This window comes from Schistocerca nitens, chromosome 3 (assembly GCF_023898315.1).
Source record: "Schistocerca nitens isolate TAMUIC-IGC-003100 chromosome 3, iqSchNite1.1, whole genome shotgun sequence".
Taxonomy (NCBI): Eukaryota; Metazoa; Arthropoda; class Insecta; order Orthoptera; family Acrididae; genus Schistocerca; species Schistocerca nitens.
Genome location: NC_064616.1, coordinates 681,496,933 through 681,513,752, shown reverse-complemented (window position 1 = coordinate 681,513,752; position 16,820 = coordinate 681,496,933). Strand labels below are relative to the sequence as shown.

The 16,820-nt window shown below is 38.6% G+C and overlaps 1 protein-coding gene across 2 annotated transcripts in view; it reads left to right on the top strand.

The window, feature by feature from the left end:
* The window catches only part of LOC126248640 (vacuolar protein sorting-associated protein 41 homolog), a 164,273-nt gene extending 148,031 nt beyond the window's left edge, over window positions 1-16,242 (top strand). For both annotated transcript variants that reach the window (XM_049949824.1, XM_049949823.1), the window contains exons 16-19: window positions 10,811-10,910; window positions 10,988-11,032; window positions 11,160-11,242; window positions 15,944-16,242. In XM_049949824.1, coding sequence (XP_049805781.1) covers window positions 10,811-10,910; window positions 10,988-11,032; window positions 11,160-11,242; window positions 15,944-16,021 — 306 coding nt within the window. In that variant the 3' untranslated portion in view covers window positions 16,022-16,242. The remainder of the gene's footprint in view (window positions 1-10,810; window positions 10,911-10,987; window positions 11,033-11,159; window positions 11,243-15,943) is intronic.
* Window positions 16,243-16,820: the final 578 nt, after the last annotated feature.

The window sequence follows — 16,820 nt, the reverse complement described above, 5'->3', positions numbered from 1 at the left end:
CACACACACACAATTATAATAGTTGAGCAACTCTGCTTTTGCAGAACATTGCTTTTGCACCACTCATCCTGTGGAATATAACAACATGGAGTTTCTGGCATGCACTTCCAGCTATCGGGACAATGTTATTAACCATGCAAATAAAATTAAGTTAGGAAGTTACCTTATAGATAGAGATGAGGGTTTTGCTTAAATTATGCAGGGGATCTCTTGTTAAAAAATAGAGGGACAGAATTTAATTTTATTTTTACTAGTAGTTTTCATGAACAGAGTGAGGAATTTCATGAAATGTTTTCACATGGTCTTGCCCTTCTGGCTATTTGTCTTGCTGGTGAAGAGAAGCGTTTGTAGATGATGATGACAATGAAGAAGAAGATGATGACAACTTATTATTATTGTGTCTAAATTATTGATTCCTAGTGTTCATTATCAATTTAGAAAATTCCTGGAAATCTTTTTTTTTTTTTCCCTGCTTGGTTCTGTTATTGAAGAAGTTGACTGGCTGTAGAAAACTGTTTCTTTAACTGCTTCTCAATGAAGAGCAAAACACAATTTTTTTATTTTCATTTTTATTTCCCTGACATGTTTCACTGAAGTTTCAGCATCATCAGTAGGTTTTAAATTATCTGTCTATGAAACAGGATAAATACTATTTACTGCTTGTACACACATATTTGGAAAAAAAAACAGACAAAGTTTTGTATATATACCTTGTTACCACAAACTGTGGATTTTCTGGGCTTTACAGTTTGTCTTCTGCAACCATATAGAACAGCTATTTACTTTGAAAATTTACAACTGGCATATAATGGTTATGCTTACCAATAACAAATACTATGTAGCTGTGTGTGTGTGTGTGTGTGTGTGTGTGTGTGTTTCTTGTACACACACACACACACACACAATATCTTCCATATAGTATTATTTATTGGTAACATGCCCAGTGATAAAATTTCAAAGTAAGTAACTGTTCTATATTAAGTTTTATATAGTTGCAGATGACAAACTGTGAAACAAAATAGCTGCATTAAATGATGCAAAACCCTGGGAATCCACAGCATGTGATAATAAGGTATACATGCAAAACTTTGTCCGTCAGATATGTATATACTATTGTAAAAAGTCAAACTTATGTGTGTACAAGTAGTAAAGTGCATTTTTCTGGTTTTATAGAAAGATGATTAAAAAACCCACTGATGGTGCTGAAACTTCAACAAAACATGTCTGGGAAATGAAAAGAAACAGGAAAAATTGTGTTTTGTTCGTGGTTGACCCTCTCCAAAAACAGCCCTATTAGAAAACAAACATGGACAGAAGAGCTTCAACCTCAAAATAATTATTTAACAGCTTGATTCATTGCTGCTTGTATAAAGGGTGGTGTTAGGATTATTATTATTATTATTATTATTATTATTATTATTTTATATTAATATGCAAAGAATTGTTGATTTATGTAACTACAGAATGACCATGACAGAGTCTTACAGTTGACAACAAAGCATTGATAGTAAAATAATCTGCAGACAAATGATGATGAATCCAAGTTTTAACTTATTGAATGACTAAATTATTTTGAATAGATGGCTTTGGCTTGATCGACCTAGATATGTATCCTAAATTCAAGTAAAAAATTTTGCAAAATGTTACATTATCTGATGATGAAGTCTTCTCGGGTTATCAGCCGAGTCCAGGCATCATTCCATGGCAAAGTTTCAACAAGGTTCCTACTTGTCATCTTCAGGCAAAGTGTCAGATTCATGTCCTGTCTGGTTCTTTATAGCTGCTGAACCACAGGTTCCTCTGCCTCATCTGCATTGACAGTGCCAGTTGCACGCCTCAGGAAGGGGTGTCGCAACCCGTGGTGTGGTGGTGGTGGTGGGGGGATTTACAGCCGGTGTTGATGGGGGGGGGGGGGGGAGGGGGGGGGGCTCCCTGCATGCTGGCAGGTGTGAGCATCGCATCCTGCTGGGGCCTGTCCATTCTGTCTGCTGCCTGCACTGTTTTCACACTGGAGCATTGTTGTGTTTTTTTTATCACAGCATCCCATGCGATGCTAAGTTGAAAACCACTATCTCAGTTGACAAGGTCATCATGGAGTCATATCTCCACAGCCTCTTTAAAGATAGAATCCCAGAACCTGTTCACCCTGCACAGCAGCTTTGTTCGAAATCAAACATATGGTTTCCTTGAGACTGCAGATTTTTCCATTTCACCTAGGCAAATGCTCCATACATGTTCTGAGCAGTGCTGTAACATACATCACTGTGTCTGACCGATGTACTGTTTTCCACACTCACAGCTGATGCTGTAGACTCCAGGTGTCTGTATTCCTTGTTTATCCTTCACTGAGCCCAGCATATTTTTGATTTTGGCTGATGAGCGAAAGATGGTTTTAATGACAAGTAGGAAACTTGTTGAAACATTGCTGCAAAACAACACCTTGACTCGGATGATAACCCAAGAAGATTTCATCATCGAGATTCACTGAAAAAGTCTAAATTTGCATTTGCTTCATTATTTGTCTTTTTTTTCCTCATGTGATTGTATTCTGTCTTTGGTATTGTTTCCTCCTTTGTCAGATACAATGATTTTTTGTGGGGTATTGTGGTTAAATTAATTTCAGTGCTACTTCTAGGCACACTTTACTCCAACATTTTTATTTTCTACATGTTAATGCTGCTTCTCCTTATGTTGTGTCTTTCTTCTTTGTTATCATTTCACTCTTATATATCCGTGTTGTCAAACTGAATTACAAATTAGCAAAACATTTCACAAAGGACATTAAATGAGTAGACAAAGTTCACCTCAAATTTCTATGAAATTACTCTCCGAAAAAGGGAGGGGGAAGTCTGCTACCATATGCTTAGTTGATGCTTTTCCTATTTTATAGTTCCTGCAAGTATTTTATAATGCCTCTGTGGTTAGTAGGAGGAGGTTGTGATATGTTTAAAAAACACAGTGATAAAGATGAAACCTTTATTAATAAAGATGGTTTATAGGAAACAAATGGTGTACCATGGAAACTTATTTGCATCTGTACTTTTAATACACTTAAACAGCAGCATTGTGAAAGAGAATAGTTTCAGTGGTTATATGAAACATTGCATGTTTCAAAGGCATTTCCTCTATCTATGGCATTACCTCTTCCTGACACATTGCCTCTTGCATGTCTTAATGATACATTTTTGTATGTAGTGTTGCGTACTGCATCATGATGATATGTTTGTTTATTTCCTCTTGACTCATTCCATGCCCACTGATGTTTCTCTAGTTTGATGATCTTCAATGAATAAGATTAACTTCCCCTCCTCCCTCAATACAGTGCATTTTTGTAACCTGGCATTTCATGAGACTGATTAAAATTGTCCAGTTTTGGAGGTAAATCAGCAGTGTTACTGGAGATTTGTGACTCTTGGGAAATAATTTCATAAACGAGATCACGGGAGAATGCCTTTGCAACATATGTGCAATAAAGAAGAGACACAGGCTTGTGGTGGCATTATTATGCTGTGAAGGACAGTCACCTGGACCTCCCTGCAACCCAGATTTTCGTAGAAACCACCATGAAAGTTGTGGTCTGTGCCAGTATCATTGATTGATAACCACTTACATCCTTTTATGCCTGATGTTATCCACACTGAAAATGGGGTCAGGGCAGCAGCAGACGTGCTTTACAATCCGGTCCCTTCCCTACAGCATATCTATCCATGGTAAATGGTATCCATATCCCTCAAAGCCTGCACTGATAATCTTTTTCCATGATTTTTCTCTCTTACAACAAAGTCAATGACTTTGTCCACAAACAGATTTCCCTTACAGTCTTCTCTGACTGGCATTGATCCTACTTCCAAAATAGTCAGGAGCACCCTCCTTGTTTTGCAGTAGCACTCAGGCCTTAAATACCTCTATAGATTACTTCACAAGATCTACAACTTTCCCAAGACAGTCCCTGAAATGAGAACACCTCTCCCCAGTACTCTGTTCATGTCACCTACTGTCATCTTCTGTCACCTTCCTAACCTTTGCAACTTCCTTGTCAAACTATGTGACACTCCCAGGCCACCATCTCTACTCCAGCTGTTTCATGCACCCACCCACTGTTCCATAATACAGTCTGCCTGCAGGCAGGGCAACATGTGAAACTCCCCAAGTTATTTACCAGCTGACTTGTTAACTTATTGGCACTTGATATTGGGATGGCCACCTCCAGAGTGGCAGACTGTATGAATAAACATAGAAGATTTGTGCACATTGGTGATGTCGAGCACCCAGTTGCTCTGCATCTGACCCTTCACCCCGCATTGCTCTCCTTCCCTTTTTTACCATTTTTTGTTTATTATTTTTAATTGAATTAATACTTCCACATTTCATTAGCTGTTACCCTCTTTGTACATCCTTATGTTCTGTGTGCTACTTCTACCTGTAACCTGTCACTTTCTCTGATGCCTTTTCCTTAATTTTTTTTCCTTCCTCCTCCTCTGCCCCCCCCCCCCCCAAACACACACAAAAAAAATATCCAATATGTCCAGACCAATTCCTGTTTCCTCCCTATTTACAGAGTGATTCTTTCACTCTACAGCAGAATATGTGATGTTATGAGATGTTTTTCTTTAAACAATTCATCCAAGGATCATCTTACAATGATTTAGGATTTGTCATCAAAACATAATGAAAGTAAATGCCTCAAAAATACACATACACATAGAAAATATAAGTATGCTTTATGAGGATAGGGGAGGTGGTCAGCTGTGGCCTGCATAAAGGAACCACCCCCACGTTTGCGTGAAATGATTTAGGAAAACCATGGGAAACCTAAAGCAAAATGGAGCTGGATAGAGAAAAAACTCCATCCTCCCAAATGTTGGGTCAGTGTCTTAACAACACCACTACCTCATTCAATTGGTCCCTGTTGTATAATATTCTTTTGTTCATACAGAATTTGGACAAGATAAATTGTAATACACAATGGTTTTGCAGCGTTTCTTTGCATCTCTGTACACTGTCAATACACACACTATGGACACTCACTGGTGTCTCCAGGTCTACAAACATGCTGCTGGAGCCCCTTGCGCTCCTGTCAGTCCATCCAGACAACTGACTCCAGGATGACAGACATGCTACCAGACCCCATGAACATCTCTGTGGCCTCCCTTCAGTCTACCTGGGAAACTAAGCCAGCATCCCATCGTGATGAGTGAGGTGTTAAACTCAGGATAATGCCAAGACGTTACTGTCATGCACTGTAGATCGTGGCACACGATTTTCTGATAAAACCATTACAGTAGTGTAATGTGACAACATGTGTACTTATTTCATTACTAACTGCTGCTGTGAGTCTACGTAATCTTTGATTGTGTAGTACATATTACTAATGAAGAACGTTTTAGCAGATGTATTTTAGTAATCTTTTTCATCTGCTTGGGTAATTTATTATACAATTTTATTCCCTTACAGAAAATGCTGTTTTGAGGTTTTTTTTCATGGTAAATGGAAGTCCAAACTGACTATTGTTCCATGATTATGTATAGAACTGTTAGTGAAATAAGTAATGTTTTCCCTGATGTTTGCATCAGATTGGTAGATGTACTCACTTGATGCAGTAAGGATACCAAGTTCTTTAAACAGTGCTTTACAATGATCCTGATTACTACTAGTAGTTGTTATTCATATGTCTCTTTTCCGCAGGTTAAAAACTGTGTCCAAGTTTTGTGCCTTCAGTCCTCAGAAAAGAATCCCATAACTAAGAATTGATTGTTCATAAGAATAATGTCACTACAAGACATTAGCAGTTATAAACTGATGCTAAAACCCTAAGAGCAAAACATGATGATGACATTCCTCTCCCCGCTGTTTGATAAACAATCCATGAAGTTATCACCTATGTCTGATGTACAGAATTGTGTTTGCTCTTTATGCTGAAGTGAATGCTGTTTGTTTTCTCTCTGTTTAGTGTTCATTAATTCCATACGGCCCATTTGTAGACATCCTTGAGAGTTTCATTAGCTTTCTCAAATAGGAGTTCTGGTGGTTTATCAGTGACTGTGATGTTGCTATAATCAGCATGTTTGTCTGGAAAGTCAGTGATTCCACATGGTATATATAGACACACACACACACACACACACACACACACACACACACACACACACACACACACACACAGTTGGACCCAATACTCTACCCCGAGGAACACTTGTGTTTATATGGTTCTATCTCACAATTGCTTTACTAAAAAATTATCATCCATTGTTGTGTGAACTATCTCTGCCTTCTGCATCTTGTTTTTCCAAGTAAAACAGGGACCACTCATTTTTCTTATAAAGTTCCTCAACATGTACTTATGTATGGAAGTCATTCCAACTTCTAATTTTATAATTATGAACTTGGTCGTTTGATACTGAACACTCACTGTACAATTTCAGGTTACACACACACATTCATATATGAAAAAGCGTGGAAGAGTCAGAATTTTTAATTATTCAAAAATTGTTTCCACATGATTCCCTACTGGTAACCCCTTTCATTAATCTTATTGCTTATCTCTGAAATTAAAATAATTATTTTGTGAAACTTACTTTTTCACAGGCTGTGCATATTTGTGTAGTTTTGTTTGCTATGCAACAGCATATCCTAAGCATTCTGAAGATGTAACAGTGTGTACCCAACCTTTTGTTCAGTAGTTAAAACACATTTTTCTCATTTTAAATGATAAACTCCTACAAATTTCGATTATAATGTTTGTTCAATGCTACAGTCCCCTAATTTTGGGTGTATATTGCTCCTTCCTTTTGCTCTCATCTCACTAAAGCTCACACATACCATTTTCTTCTCATTTACCACAATGCAATTGTTTCTAAACCATCTTCCTGCTTCTTGTGTTCTCACTGAGACCTTCTCCGTAAATTAGTTTCATTATGTCCTCCTATAAAAATGCTAGTATAATCTGCAAAGAACATCAGCTCTGCTGCTTCCAAGTGGTTGGTCAATCATTAATAAAAATCAACAGAAACAGACGACCTGACACAGAGTCTTGAGGTACACCATAACTAATTCTTCTGTATCCTGAAAAGCAACTTTCATTTTCATGGCATATTTCTGCCATCTCTTGCCTACTGGGAAGGTACAACTTAACCAGTTGTAGGCAACTCCATGAATACTGTATTTGTATAATTTGCTAAGCAGAAGATCATGATTGATCCCATCCAAGGGCTTAGATATGCATAGAACCAGCCCACAGTTTATTTTATCGTGGTCTGTAGCATTCAGGATGTCGTAATGCTAGGCACAACCAATAGTGTGGCCACTAAGAATAAGAGTTTATTGATCAAAATTCAGGTAAATGACAAACATAGAAACTGAACAATAAGCATTAGAACAAAGCAGTAGAACATGATCTGCAAACAGGCCCCTGCCTCGCTGTCCTTATATAGAGGAGAGCTCCGATAGACGGCACGGCAGGTGGTCTCTGGTGGCCAGCCCATGCAGATGCTTGGTGGAGTATTTGAGTGTAGCTCGCCAGTGGCCAGGAATGATGTACATGGTTATAGCGCCCCTTCCCATTTGGGGAAAGGGTGCCTCCTCTGATGCAGGCATGGGGGTGACTGATGACACATCCATGGGTGGGAGATGGAGATTCCATGGTAGGACTGGTGAGTAGGGGAGGAAGCGGCGTAGCCACAGACGTGCATGGTGGCTGCTCCCCCCCCCCCCACCCCCACTCCCCGTACACACACACACACACACACACACACACACACACACACACACACACACACACACAAAAAGTACCATAAGGGAGGGGAGGACCGGTGGTAAGGGTACTGGCAGCATCTCAAAGTCTGGACCCACAATGTGGTGGAACTGCACCAACGATGAAAGTACTAGCCACTCAGGAGGGGCACTGGTAATATCTGCTGTGGTGAAGAACCCAACAGAATCGGTCCAGATGGCAGCAGAAGTGCAGGTGGCAGCAAAGCATTATCAGAAGGGCTGGCATCATGCGTTGTGGCACTGGACTCCAGAAGGGCTGTAGATACAGTTATTGCATAGTAAAATTATGGTACATTGTAATTTCTGCTCCTCTATAATTCCATGCAATCTATTGTGCAAAGAAATATGCATGTAAGCAATGAGAAAGGTAGATGCTCCGGTAAGTGACTAGGATTTAACCTTGCAACAGTGACATTGTGCATCTTGTCGCAACTTGCTCTCAGAGGGCTGTGCTACATGTGGTGCCGTGGGTGACCCACTCTCCACGGCCTGCACCGCAGCATCCATGGGAATATGTTGATGTTGAATTCACAGTACCTCTCCTCAATTCTTACTAGTTATTGGTTGCTGATGCTTTCTCTAAATTTCCATATGTTATCCACTGTCCTTCCACATCAGCTGTGGCTTCGGTTCAGGCCCTCTCAAAAAATTTTGGTATTGAAGGATTACTTATACACTTGTGATGGATAATGGTCCACAGTTTGTCTCAGCCTTTGCACAATTTCTGCACCTATAAAGACATTTGCCACATAATGACTGTTCCTTTCCATCCCCAATCTAATGGCATGGGAGAATGACTCAACCATACATTCAAGGTTCAAATGAAGAAGTATGTTGCTGACTCTTCCACGGGTGACATCTTGATGCAGTTCTTAAGTTCCTAAAAGTTTATGCCAGTGGGGAATTGGAGTCCAGCTGAGATGGTTCATGGTTACCATGTATTTTGAAGATGCTCTGTGAACTCAAATAAGAATCCTTGGAATAAAGAAGATTTTCTTTTCACAAAACATGTTGAGAAAATTTAAAGAAATGGCATATGATGCTAGCTGTAGGATGATTCTACTGCCACCAGCATATGCTCATATGGAGGCTTAAAGACAGTAATCTTTCATTTGTTTCATTTGCAAGAGGAACACGAAAGCAAATGACTAGCAATGGTACAAGGACACTCCACCATGCACTGTCTTCAATAGGGGCCCTGATTTCACTTATCTTGTCATTGCAGTTCTTGTGCAAGATGTATGTTGGTGACAGTAGGCTCATTCTACTTTCTGTCACAAATGCCAGTTTGGTAAACTTCTGCAGTCATCCTTGACTCTTATACAACATCAGTTCTCATAGCTCGATAACATTTTTATCCATAATAATTATGCCACAGTAAAGAACTTTATAATATCTGTCACCAATTCAACATAATAAATAGCCTTTTGAATCACCTTGTTTTAGATGCAGAAATGAAGAAACCATTGGAACATTCTTAAACAGTCTTCAATGATAGCAGTAGGAGGAAGTTTCCATTTTTTCACTTTAAGTGTGTGTGCATGATAATCAGTTTCTTGGTTGAAACTTCCTGGCAGATTAAAACTGTGTGCCGGACTGAGACTCGAACTCGAGACCTTTGCCATTCGCGGGCAAGTGCTCTACCGACTGAGCTACCCAAGTATGACTCACGCCCCGTCTTCACAGCTTCAATTCCACCAGTACCTCGTCTCCTACCTTCCGCATTTGCCCGCAACAGGCAAAGGTCCCGAGTTCGAGTCTTGGTCCGGCACACAGTTTTAATCTGCCAGGAAGTTTCATATCAGCGCACACTCCACTGTAGAGTGAAAATTTCATTCTAGTTTCTTGGTTATTTTTCTAACACTTTGGAATCAACTTTCTCAGTAAAATCTGGAATAAACATAAATATAGAATAGAAAACTAGATGGATAATAAATGAGGATATACAAAGTGATCAAAAATGAATGTATTGGTTTTAAGGCTTTGTAGCATTTATTGTATTCGCCTTACAATTAGGCCATGCAAAACAAGCTGTGTCATCCTGCACCTTGCAGTCAATCCAGTGGTTGGGTACTATGTCATTTAACCAATCGCGTACTGAATTATGCCAGTGAGGTACCATCTTGCTGCCAAATAAAGTTTCTTGGTTCCACTTCTTCCAGTTGAAGAAAGAGCAATAGTTCTATTGGATCAAGTTAAGAAACACCAGTTACAGTTGCTTCATCAAAAAAGAAAGGTTCATAAACTTTCCACTAGCATATGGTGCAAAGAAACATTCAATTTAGGGGAATCTTGTTACAGCTCTCCCATTTCATAGGGATTTACTGACACCTAGCTGCACACATTGTGTGTGTCCACATTTCCACTTACATGAAATGTCGATTCATCACTGAAGGCGACATGATCCAGAAAATACTCATCATCCAGCATTATTATTATTATTATTATTATTATTTTTTGTAAAGATGGCTTGTAAACCATGATCTGTAGAATTTAGAGCTTGTAACAGCATTACAAACAAAACTGTTTGCTTTGCTCTTTCATTTGATGTATTATTTATAATTGTACCGTGAATATAATAAATGCTACAAAGCATTAAAACCGATGTACTCGTTTTAAAACACCCTGCATATTGTATGGCAGGATGAAAAATCATTCAGCAGAGCAGAGGGCCAGTAGAAATGAAGTAGTCTGTGAGAAAAATAGCACTGTGTGCTGGTAAAAAGGTCAAAAGATTATGTAGACAACTCAGATAATAATGCAAGAAGCAGGAATGTCTTATTTTGAAATAACCATAAAAAGAAAATATTTGCAAAGAATTTCATTGATGGATTTATAATTTTGAATTTAATGTTTTAATGATTTTAGTAACTTGTTATGTAATTTTATTGTTCACACCAACAAAAGGCGCCAGATACAAGATCATTTACTTTATTTTTATATGCCAGGGCTTATATTTGTTTGGGGAAAAGCAGAAATCTGTATTTCAGTAGTATGCTGTGCTAACTCCTAACATTTCCAAAAAATTGTCTGTCCATAGGTATCTGTACAGGAGGGATGTAAGAAAATAATAGTTTCAGATTACTTCAGTCTCCACAAGAAACTGGTCAGGAGTCAGGACAAAGGCATCAGTGTAGATGGTAAAGTATTTGCATAATTTTCCTTGAAAGCATGTTAAATTGATCAAGAGCTTCACTGTTTCTTATTTACTTTACAGATGAACAGGTGTGTGGTGCTTGTCATGGAAAAATTATTGTCAGAGGTAATAGATACTGTTTTACAACTTTGTTGTACATTAGTGGTCATTTTTTCAATAGCAGAAATACAAATGAAAACATTCTTTAGCTGAAATTTATTTTCAACATCATTACGTTTTATATTATTTTCAGATATAAGTCATGCAACTAACATCATTGTGTTCTTCTGCAAACATCTTTTCCATGAAGAGTGCTTGCCCACATTAGATTCTGTGGTAAGATTTCAAAATAATCTCAAAATATTATCATTATATAGCAGAAAAGATTTTGTTAATTTAGTAAAATATAATTAATTACTCATAATCACATACATACGACCGCATGGTCATAGTGTAGTTGCTGAATGCTTATGACATGAATATCTGATGGTATATTGTGCTTTACAATTCATATCTGTAGAATAGAAATTTTAAAATATTATTTTATAAGCAGAGAGAAAATTATTCATGGCTGGATTCATTGGTCTTTACTTGCAAATAAGAAGACAAGAATCTCATTTCAAGTTGACTATACAGTTTAAGACAGTGCTTTTACCCAGTCATTCCACAGTGATTATAATTAAATATATATGCAGCAAGAACCAGATGCAGTCCTAGTGTCCATGGTTATGATTCTACATAAATCCTTATCTGGCATTCTAAAACTGAAGAGCTACTGCTGTGAACTGTACAAAGGTGCACCACATCACTTTCCATGAAAAAAGATACCTCTGGAAGTGTGTACTCCATGCCTGGGAAATACTGGTCTTGAATAGTGTCTCCCTTACTAATATGATGGCATCATTGCTGAATCAGTTGATCCTACTTTGTCATTAGTTTCAGTGAGTTATAACTACAACAACACAATGAAATGGACATAATATTTTTTGAAGTAAGTAACTGCTTATGTAATGGTTTATGGATAGTAATTTTGGCCTTCCAGATCATCATATAATTATAAACACCACTGTTGTTGTTGTTGTTGTTGTTGTTGTTGTGGTCTTCAGTCCTGAGACTGGTTTGATGCAGCTCTCCATGCTACTCTATCCTGTGCAAGCTTCTTCATCTCCCAGTACCTACTGCAACCTACATCCTTCTGAATCTGCTTAGTGTATTCATCTCTTGGTCTCCCTCTACGATTTTTACCCTCCACGCTGCCCTCCAATGCTAAATTTGTGATCCCTTGATGCCTCAGGACATGTCCTACCAACCGATCCCTTCTTCTAGTCAAGTTGTGCCACAAACTTCTCTTCTCCCCAATCCTATTCAGTACCTCCTCATTAGTTACGTGATCTACCCACCTTATCTTCAGCATTCTTCTCTAGCACCACATTTCGAAAGCTTCTATTCTCTTCTTGTCCAAACTAGTTATCGTCCATGTTTCACTTCCATACATGGCTACACTCCATACAAATACTTTCAGAAACGACTTCCTGACACTTAAATCTATACTCGATGTTAACAAATTTCTCTTCTTCAGAAACGATTTCCTTGCCATTGCCAGTCTACATTTTATATCCTCTCTACTTCGACCATCATCAGTTATTTTACTCCCTAAATAGCAAAACTCCTTTACTACTTTAAGTGTCTCATTTCCTAATCTAATTCCCTCAGCATCACCAGATTTAATTTGACTACATTCCATTATCCTCGTTTTGCTTTTGTTGATGTTCATCTTATATCCTCCTTTCAAGACACTGTCCATTCTGTTCAACTGCTCTTCCAAGTCCATTGCTGTCTCTGATAGAATTACAATGTCATCGGCAAACCTCAAAGTTTTTACTTCTTCTCCATGGATTTTAACACCTACTTCCAATTTTTCTTTTGTTTCCTTTACTGCTTGCTCAATACACAGATTGAATAACATCGGGGAGAGGCTACAACCCTGTCTCACTCCTTTCCCAACCACTGCTTCCCTTTCATGCCCCTCGACTCTTATAACTGCCATCTGGTTTCTGTACAAATTGTAAATAGCCTTCCGCTCCCTGTATTTTACCCCTGCCACCTTCAGAATTTGAAAGAGAGTATTCCAGTTAACATTGTCAAAAGCTTTCTCTAAGTCTAGAAATGCTAGAAATGTAGGTTTGCCTTTTCTTAATCTAGCTTCTAAGATAAGTCATAAGGTTAGTATTGCCTCACGTGTTCCAACATTTCTACGGAATCCAAACTGATCTTCCCCGAGGTCCGCTTCTATCAGTTTTTCCATTCGTCTGTAAAGAATTCACGTTAGTATTTTGCAACTGTGACTGATAGTTCGGTAATTTTCACATCTGTCAACACCTGCTTTCTTTGGGATTGGAATTATTATATTCTTCTTGAAGTCTGAGGGTATTTCACCTGTCTCATACATCTTGCTCACCAGATGGTAGAGTTTTGTCAGGACTGGGTCTCCCAAGGCCATCAGTAGTTCTAATGGAATTTTGTCTACTCCCGGGGCCTTGTTTCGACTCAGGTCTTTCAGTGCTCTGTCAAACTCTTCACGCAGTATCTTATCTCCCATTTCATCTTCATCTACATCATCTTCCATTTCCATAATATTGTCCTTAAGTACATCGCCCTTGTATAAATCCTCTATATACTCCTTCCACATTTCTGCCTTCCCTTCTTTGCTTAGAACTCGGTTGCCATCTGAGCTCTTGATATTCATACAAGTGGTTCTCTTCTCTCCAAAAGTCTCTTTAATTTTCCTGTAGGCAGTCTCTATCTTGCCCCTAGTGAGACAGGCCTCTACATCCTTACATTTGTCCTCTAGCCATCCCTGCTTAGCCATTTTGCACTTCCTGTCGATCTCATTTTTGAGACGTTTGTATTCCTTTTTGCCTGCTTCATTTACTGCATTTTTGTATTTTCTCCTTTCATCAATTAAATTCAATATTTCTTCTGTTACCCAAGGATTTCTATTAGCCCTCGTCTTTTTACCTACTTGATCGTCTGCTGCCTTCACTACTTCATCCCTCAGAGCTACCCATTCTTCTTCTACTGTATTTCTTTCCCCCATTCCTGTCAATTGTTCCCTTATGCTCTCCCTGAAACTCTCTACAACTTCTGGTTATTTCAGTTTATCCAGGTCCCATCTCTTTAAATTCTTGCCTTTTTGCAGTTTCTTCAGTTTCAATCTGCAGTTCATAACCAATAGATTGTGTTCAGAATCCACATCTGCCCCTGGAAATGTCTTACAATTTAAAACCTGGTTCCTAAATCTCTGTCTTACCATTATATAATCTATCTGATACCTTTTAGAATCTCCAGGATTCTTCCAGGTATACAACCTTCTTTTATGATTCTTGAACCAAGTGTTAGCTATGATTAAGTTATGCTCTGTGCAAAATTCTACAAGGCGGCTTCCTCTTTCATTTCTTCCCCCCAATCCATATTCACCTACTATGTTTCCTTCTCTCCCTTTTCCTACTGACGAATTCCAGTCACCCATGACTATTAAATTTTCGTCTCCCTTCACTACCTGAATAATTTCTTTTATCTCGTCATACATTTCATCAATTTCTTCACCATCTGCAGAGCTAGTTGGCATATAAACTTGTACTACTGTAGTAGGCATGGGCTTTGTGTCTATCTTGGCCACAATAATGCGTTCACTATGCTGTTTGTAGTAGCTAACCCGCACTCCTATTTTTTATTCATTATTAAACCTACTCCTGCATTACCCCTATTTGATTTTGTATTTATAACCCTGTAATCACCTGACCAAAAGTCTTGTTCCTCCTGCCACCGAACTTCACTAATTCCCACTATATCTAACTTTAACCTATCCATTTCCCTTTTTAGATTTTCTAATCTACCTGCCCGATTAAGGGATCTGACATTCCACACTCCGATCCGTAGAATGCCAGTTTTCTTTCTCCTGATAACGACGTCCTCTTGAGTAGTCCCCGCCCGGAGATCCGAATGGGGGACTATTTTACCTCCGGAATATTTTACCCAAGAGGACGCCATCATCATTTAATCATACAGTAAAGCTGCATGTCCTCGGGAAAAATTACGGCTGTAGTTTCCCCTTGCTTTCAGCCGTTCGCAGTACCAGCACAGCAAGGCCGTTTTGGTTAATGTTACAAGGCCAGATCAGTCAATCATCCAGACTGTTGCCCCTGCAACTACTGAAAAGGCTGCTGCCCTTCTTCAGGAACCACATGTTTGTCTGGCCTCTCAACAAATACCCCTCCGTTGTGGTTGCACCTACGGTACGGCCATCTGTATCACTGAGGCACGCAAGCCTCCCCACCAACGGCAAGGTCCATGGTTCATGGGGGGGATAAACACCACTATTAGTTATAAAATAGATATATACTCTTCTTCGTGTGCCCTTTGCAATTCTTTCTCTTAAGGAGACGGAGGACTCGGATGCCAGAGTTTTCATTTATGCTCATTACAATGTACTGGATACTCAGTCAGAATTCTGTGCATTCAATGATTGATTGGTAAGAAGTCCATCTGTAGACCAATTTTTATCAACATACATGTTGGTGAAAAACTTTTTGTACACGACTTTAAAAAGCTTGCAAGAAGTAATTCCTAAATGATTACCTGATAACATATTTTATTTTCTCTTAGGGCGCATGCAAAATATGAATGGTAATGGCTCAGTTATCCAATGCCATACTACAGATCCAAAACTCTTAGGTTCAAATCCACAGTCATTCCTAGGATTTTTATCTGTTACATATCACTTATTTCACTTCTGGTAACATTTGTTAATGTGAAAAATGCAGAGTTGCACTGTGATCCACAAGCCACATTGCACTGCAGACCACCCCAAACTGGCTACGTAAGGTAAGGTTGAAGGAAGGCAAGGGTATACCACATCCAACAGGACAATACCTTGTAAAGCACTGCGGGGATGAAACCAACCTTCTTTCTTGTTTAACTTTAATTGCTTTAGACTAGCTTATTAATGTGTGTTATTCATACTGTTTTAATTTTCAGGGAAACTGTGTGATATGCAAATCAATAAAACGACCCGGTAATGCTCACACACCCGTTATGAAACAGCACTTCAAGTGAATGTAATTAAAATAAATTAAGTTAATTAGAAAATAAAATAAGATTTCATATGTGACATGTTGTGTGTTTTTCTGTTACACATTGTAGTGTACCATTTGCATTTGAAATGGCACTTTGAAGAAGATCCTAAATCTCGTAATGATACCACAGAATGCAGTGTTTCCTGGACATTGTCATAAATAATGTATGCATTTATTTATAAAATAATTCGTTGCAAATAATAGTGTATTACTTGATTGACTACTATCATTGCTGCCCCTACACTAACAATTTGTTACACATCAGAACATGATGCATAATAAAGTGGATGTCCAGTGCACTGTGAACAAAAGGTAACCAATAAAGTTTTCTTGTAAACCTTTAGTCATGACATACAGGGTAGTCCATTGATAGTGACCAGGCCAAATATCTCACGAAATAAGCATCAAACAAAAAAACTAAAGAACGAAACTCATCTAGCTTGAAGGGGGAAACAAGATGGCGCTATGATTGGCCCACTAGATGGCGCTGCCATAGGTCAGACGGATATTAGCTGCATTTTTTAAAATTGGAACCCCCATTTTTTATTACATATTCATGTAGTACGAAAGAAATATAAATGTTTTAGTTGGACCACTTTTTTCGCTTTGTGATAGATGGCGCTGTAATAGTCACAAACGTATAAGTACGTGGCATCACGTAACATTCTGCCAGTGTGGACGGTATTTGCTTCGTGATACATTACCTGTGTTAAAGTGGGCCATTTACCAATTGTGGGAAACGTCGATATCGTGTTGATGTATGGCTATTGTGATCAAAT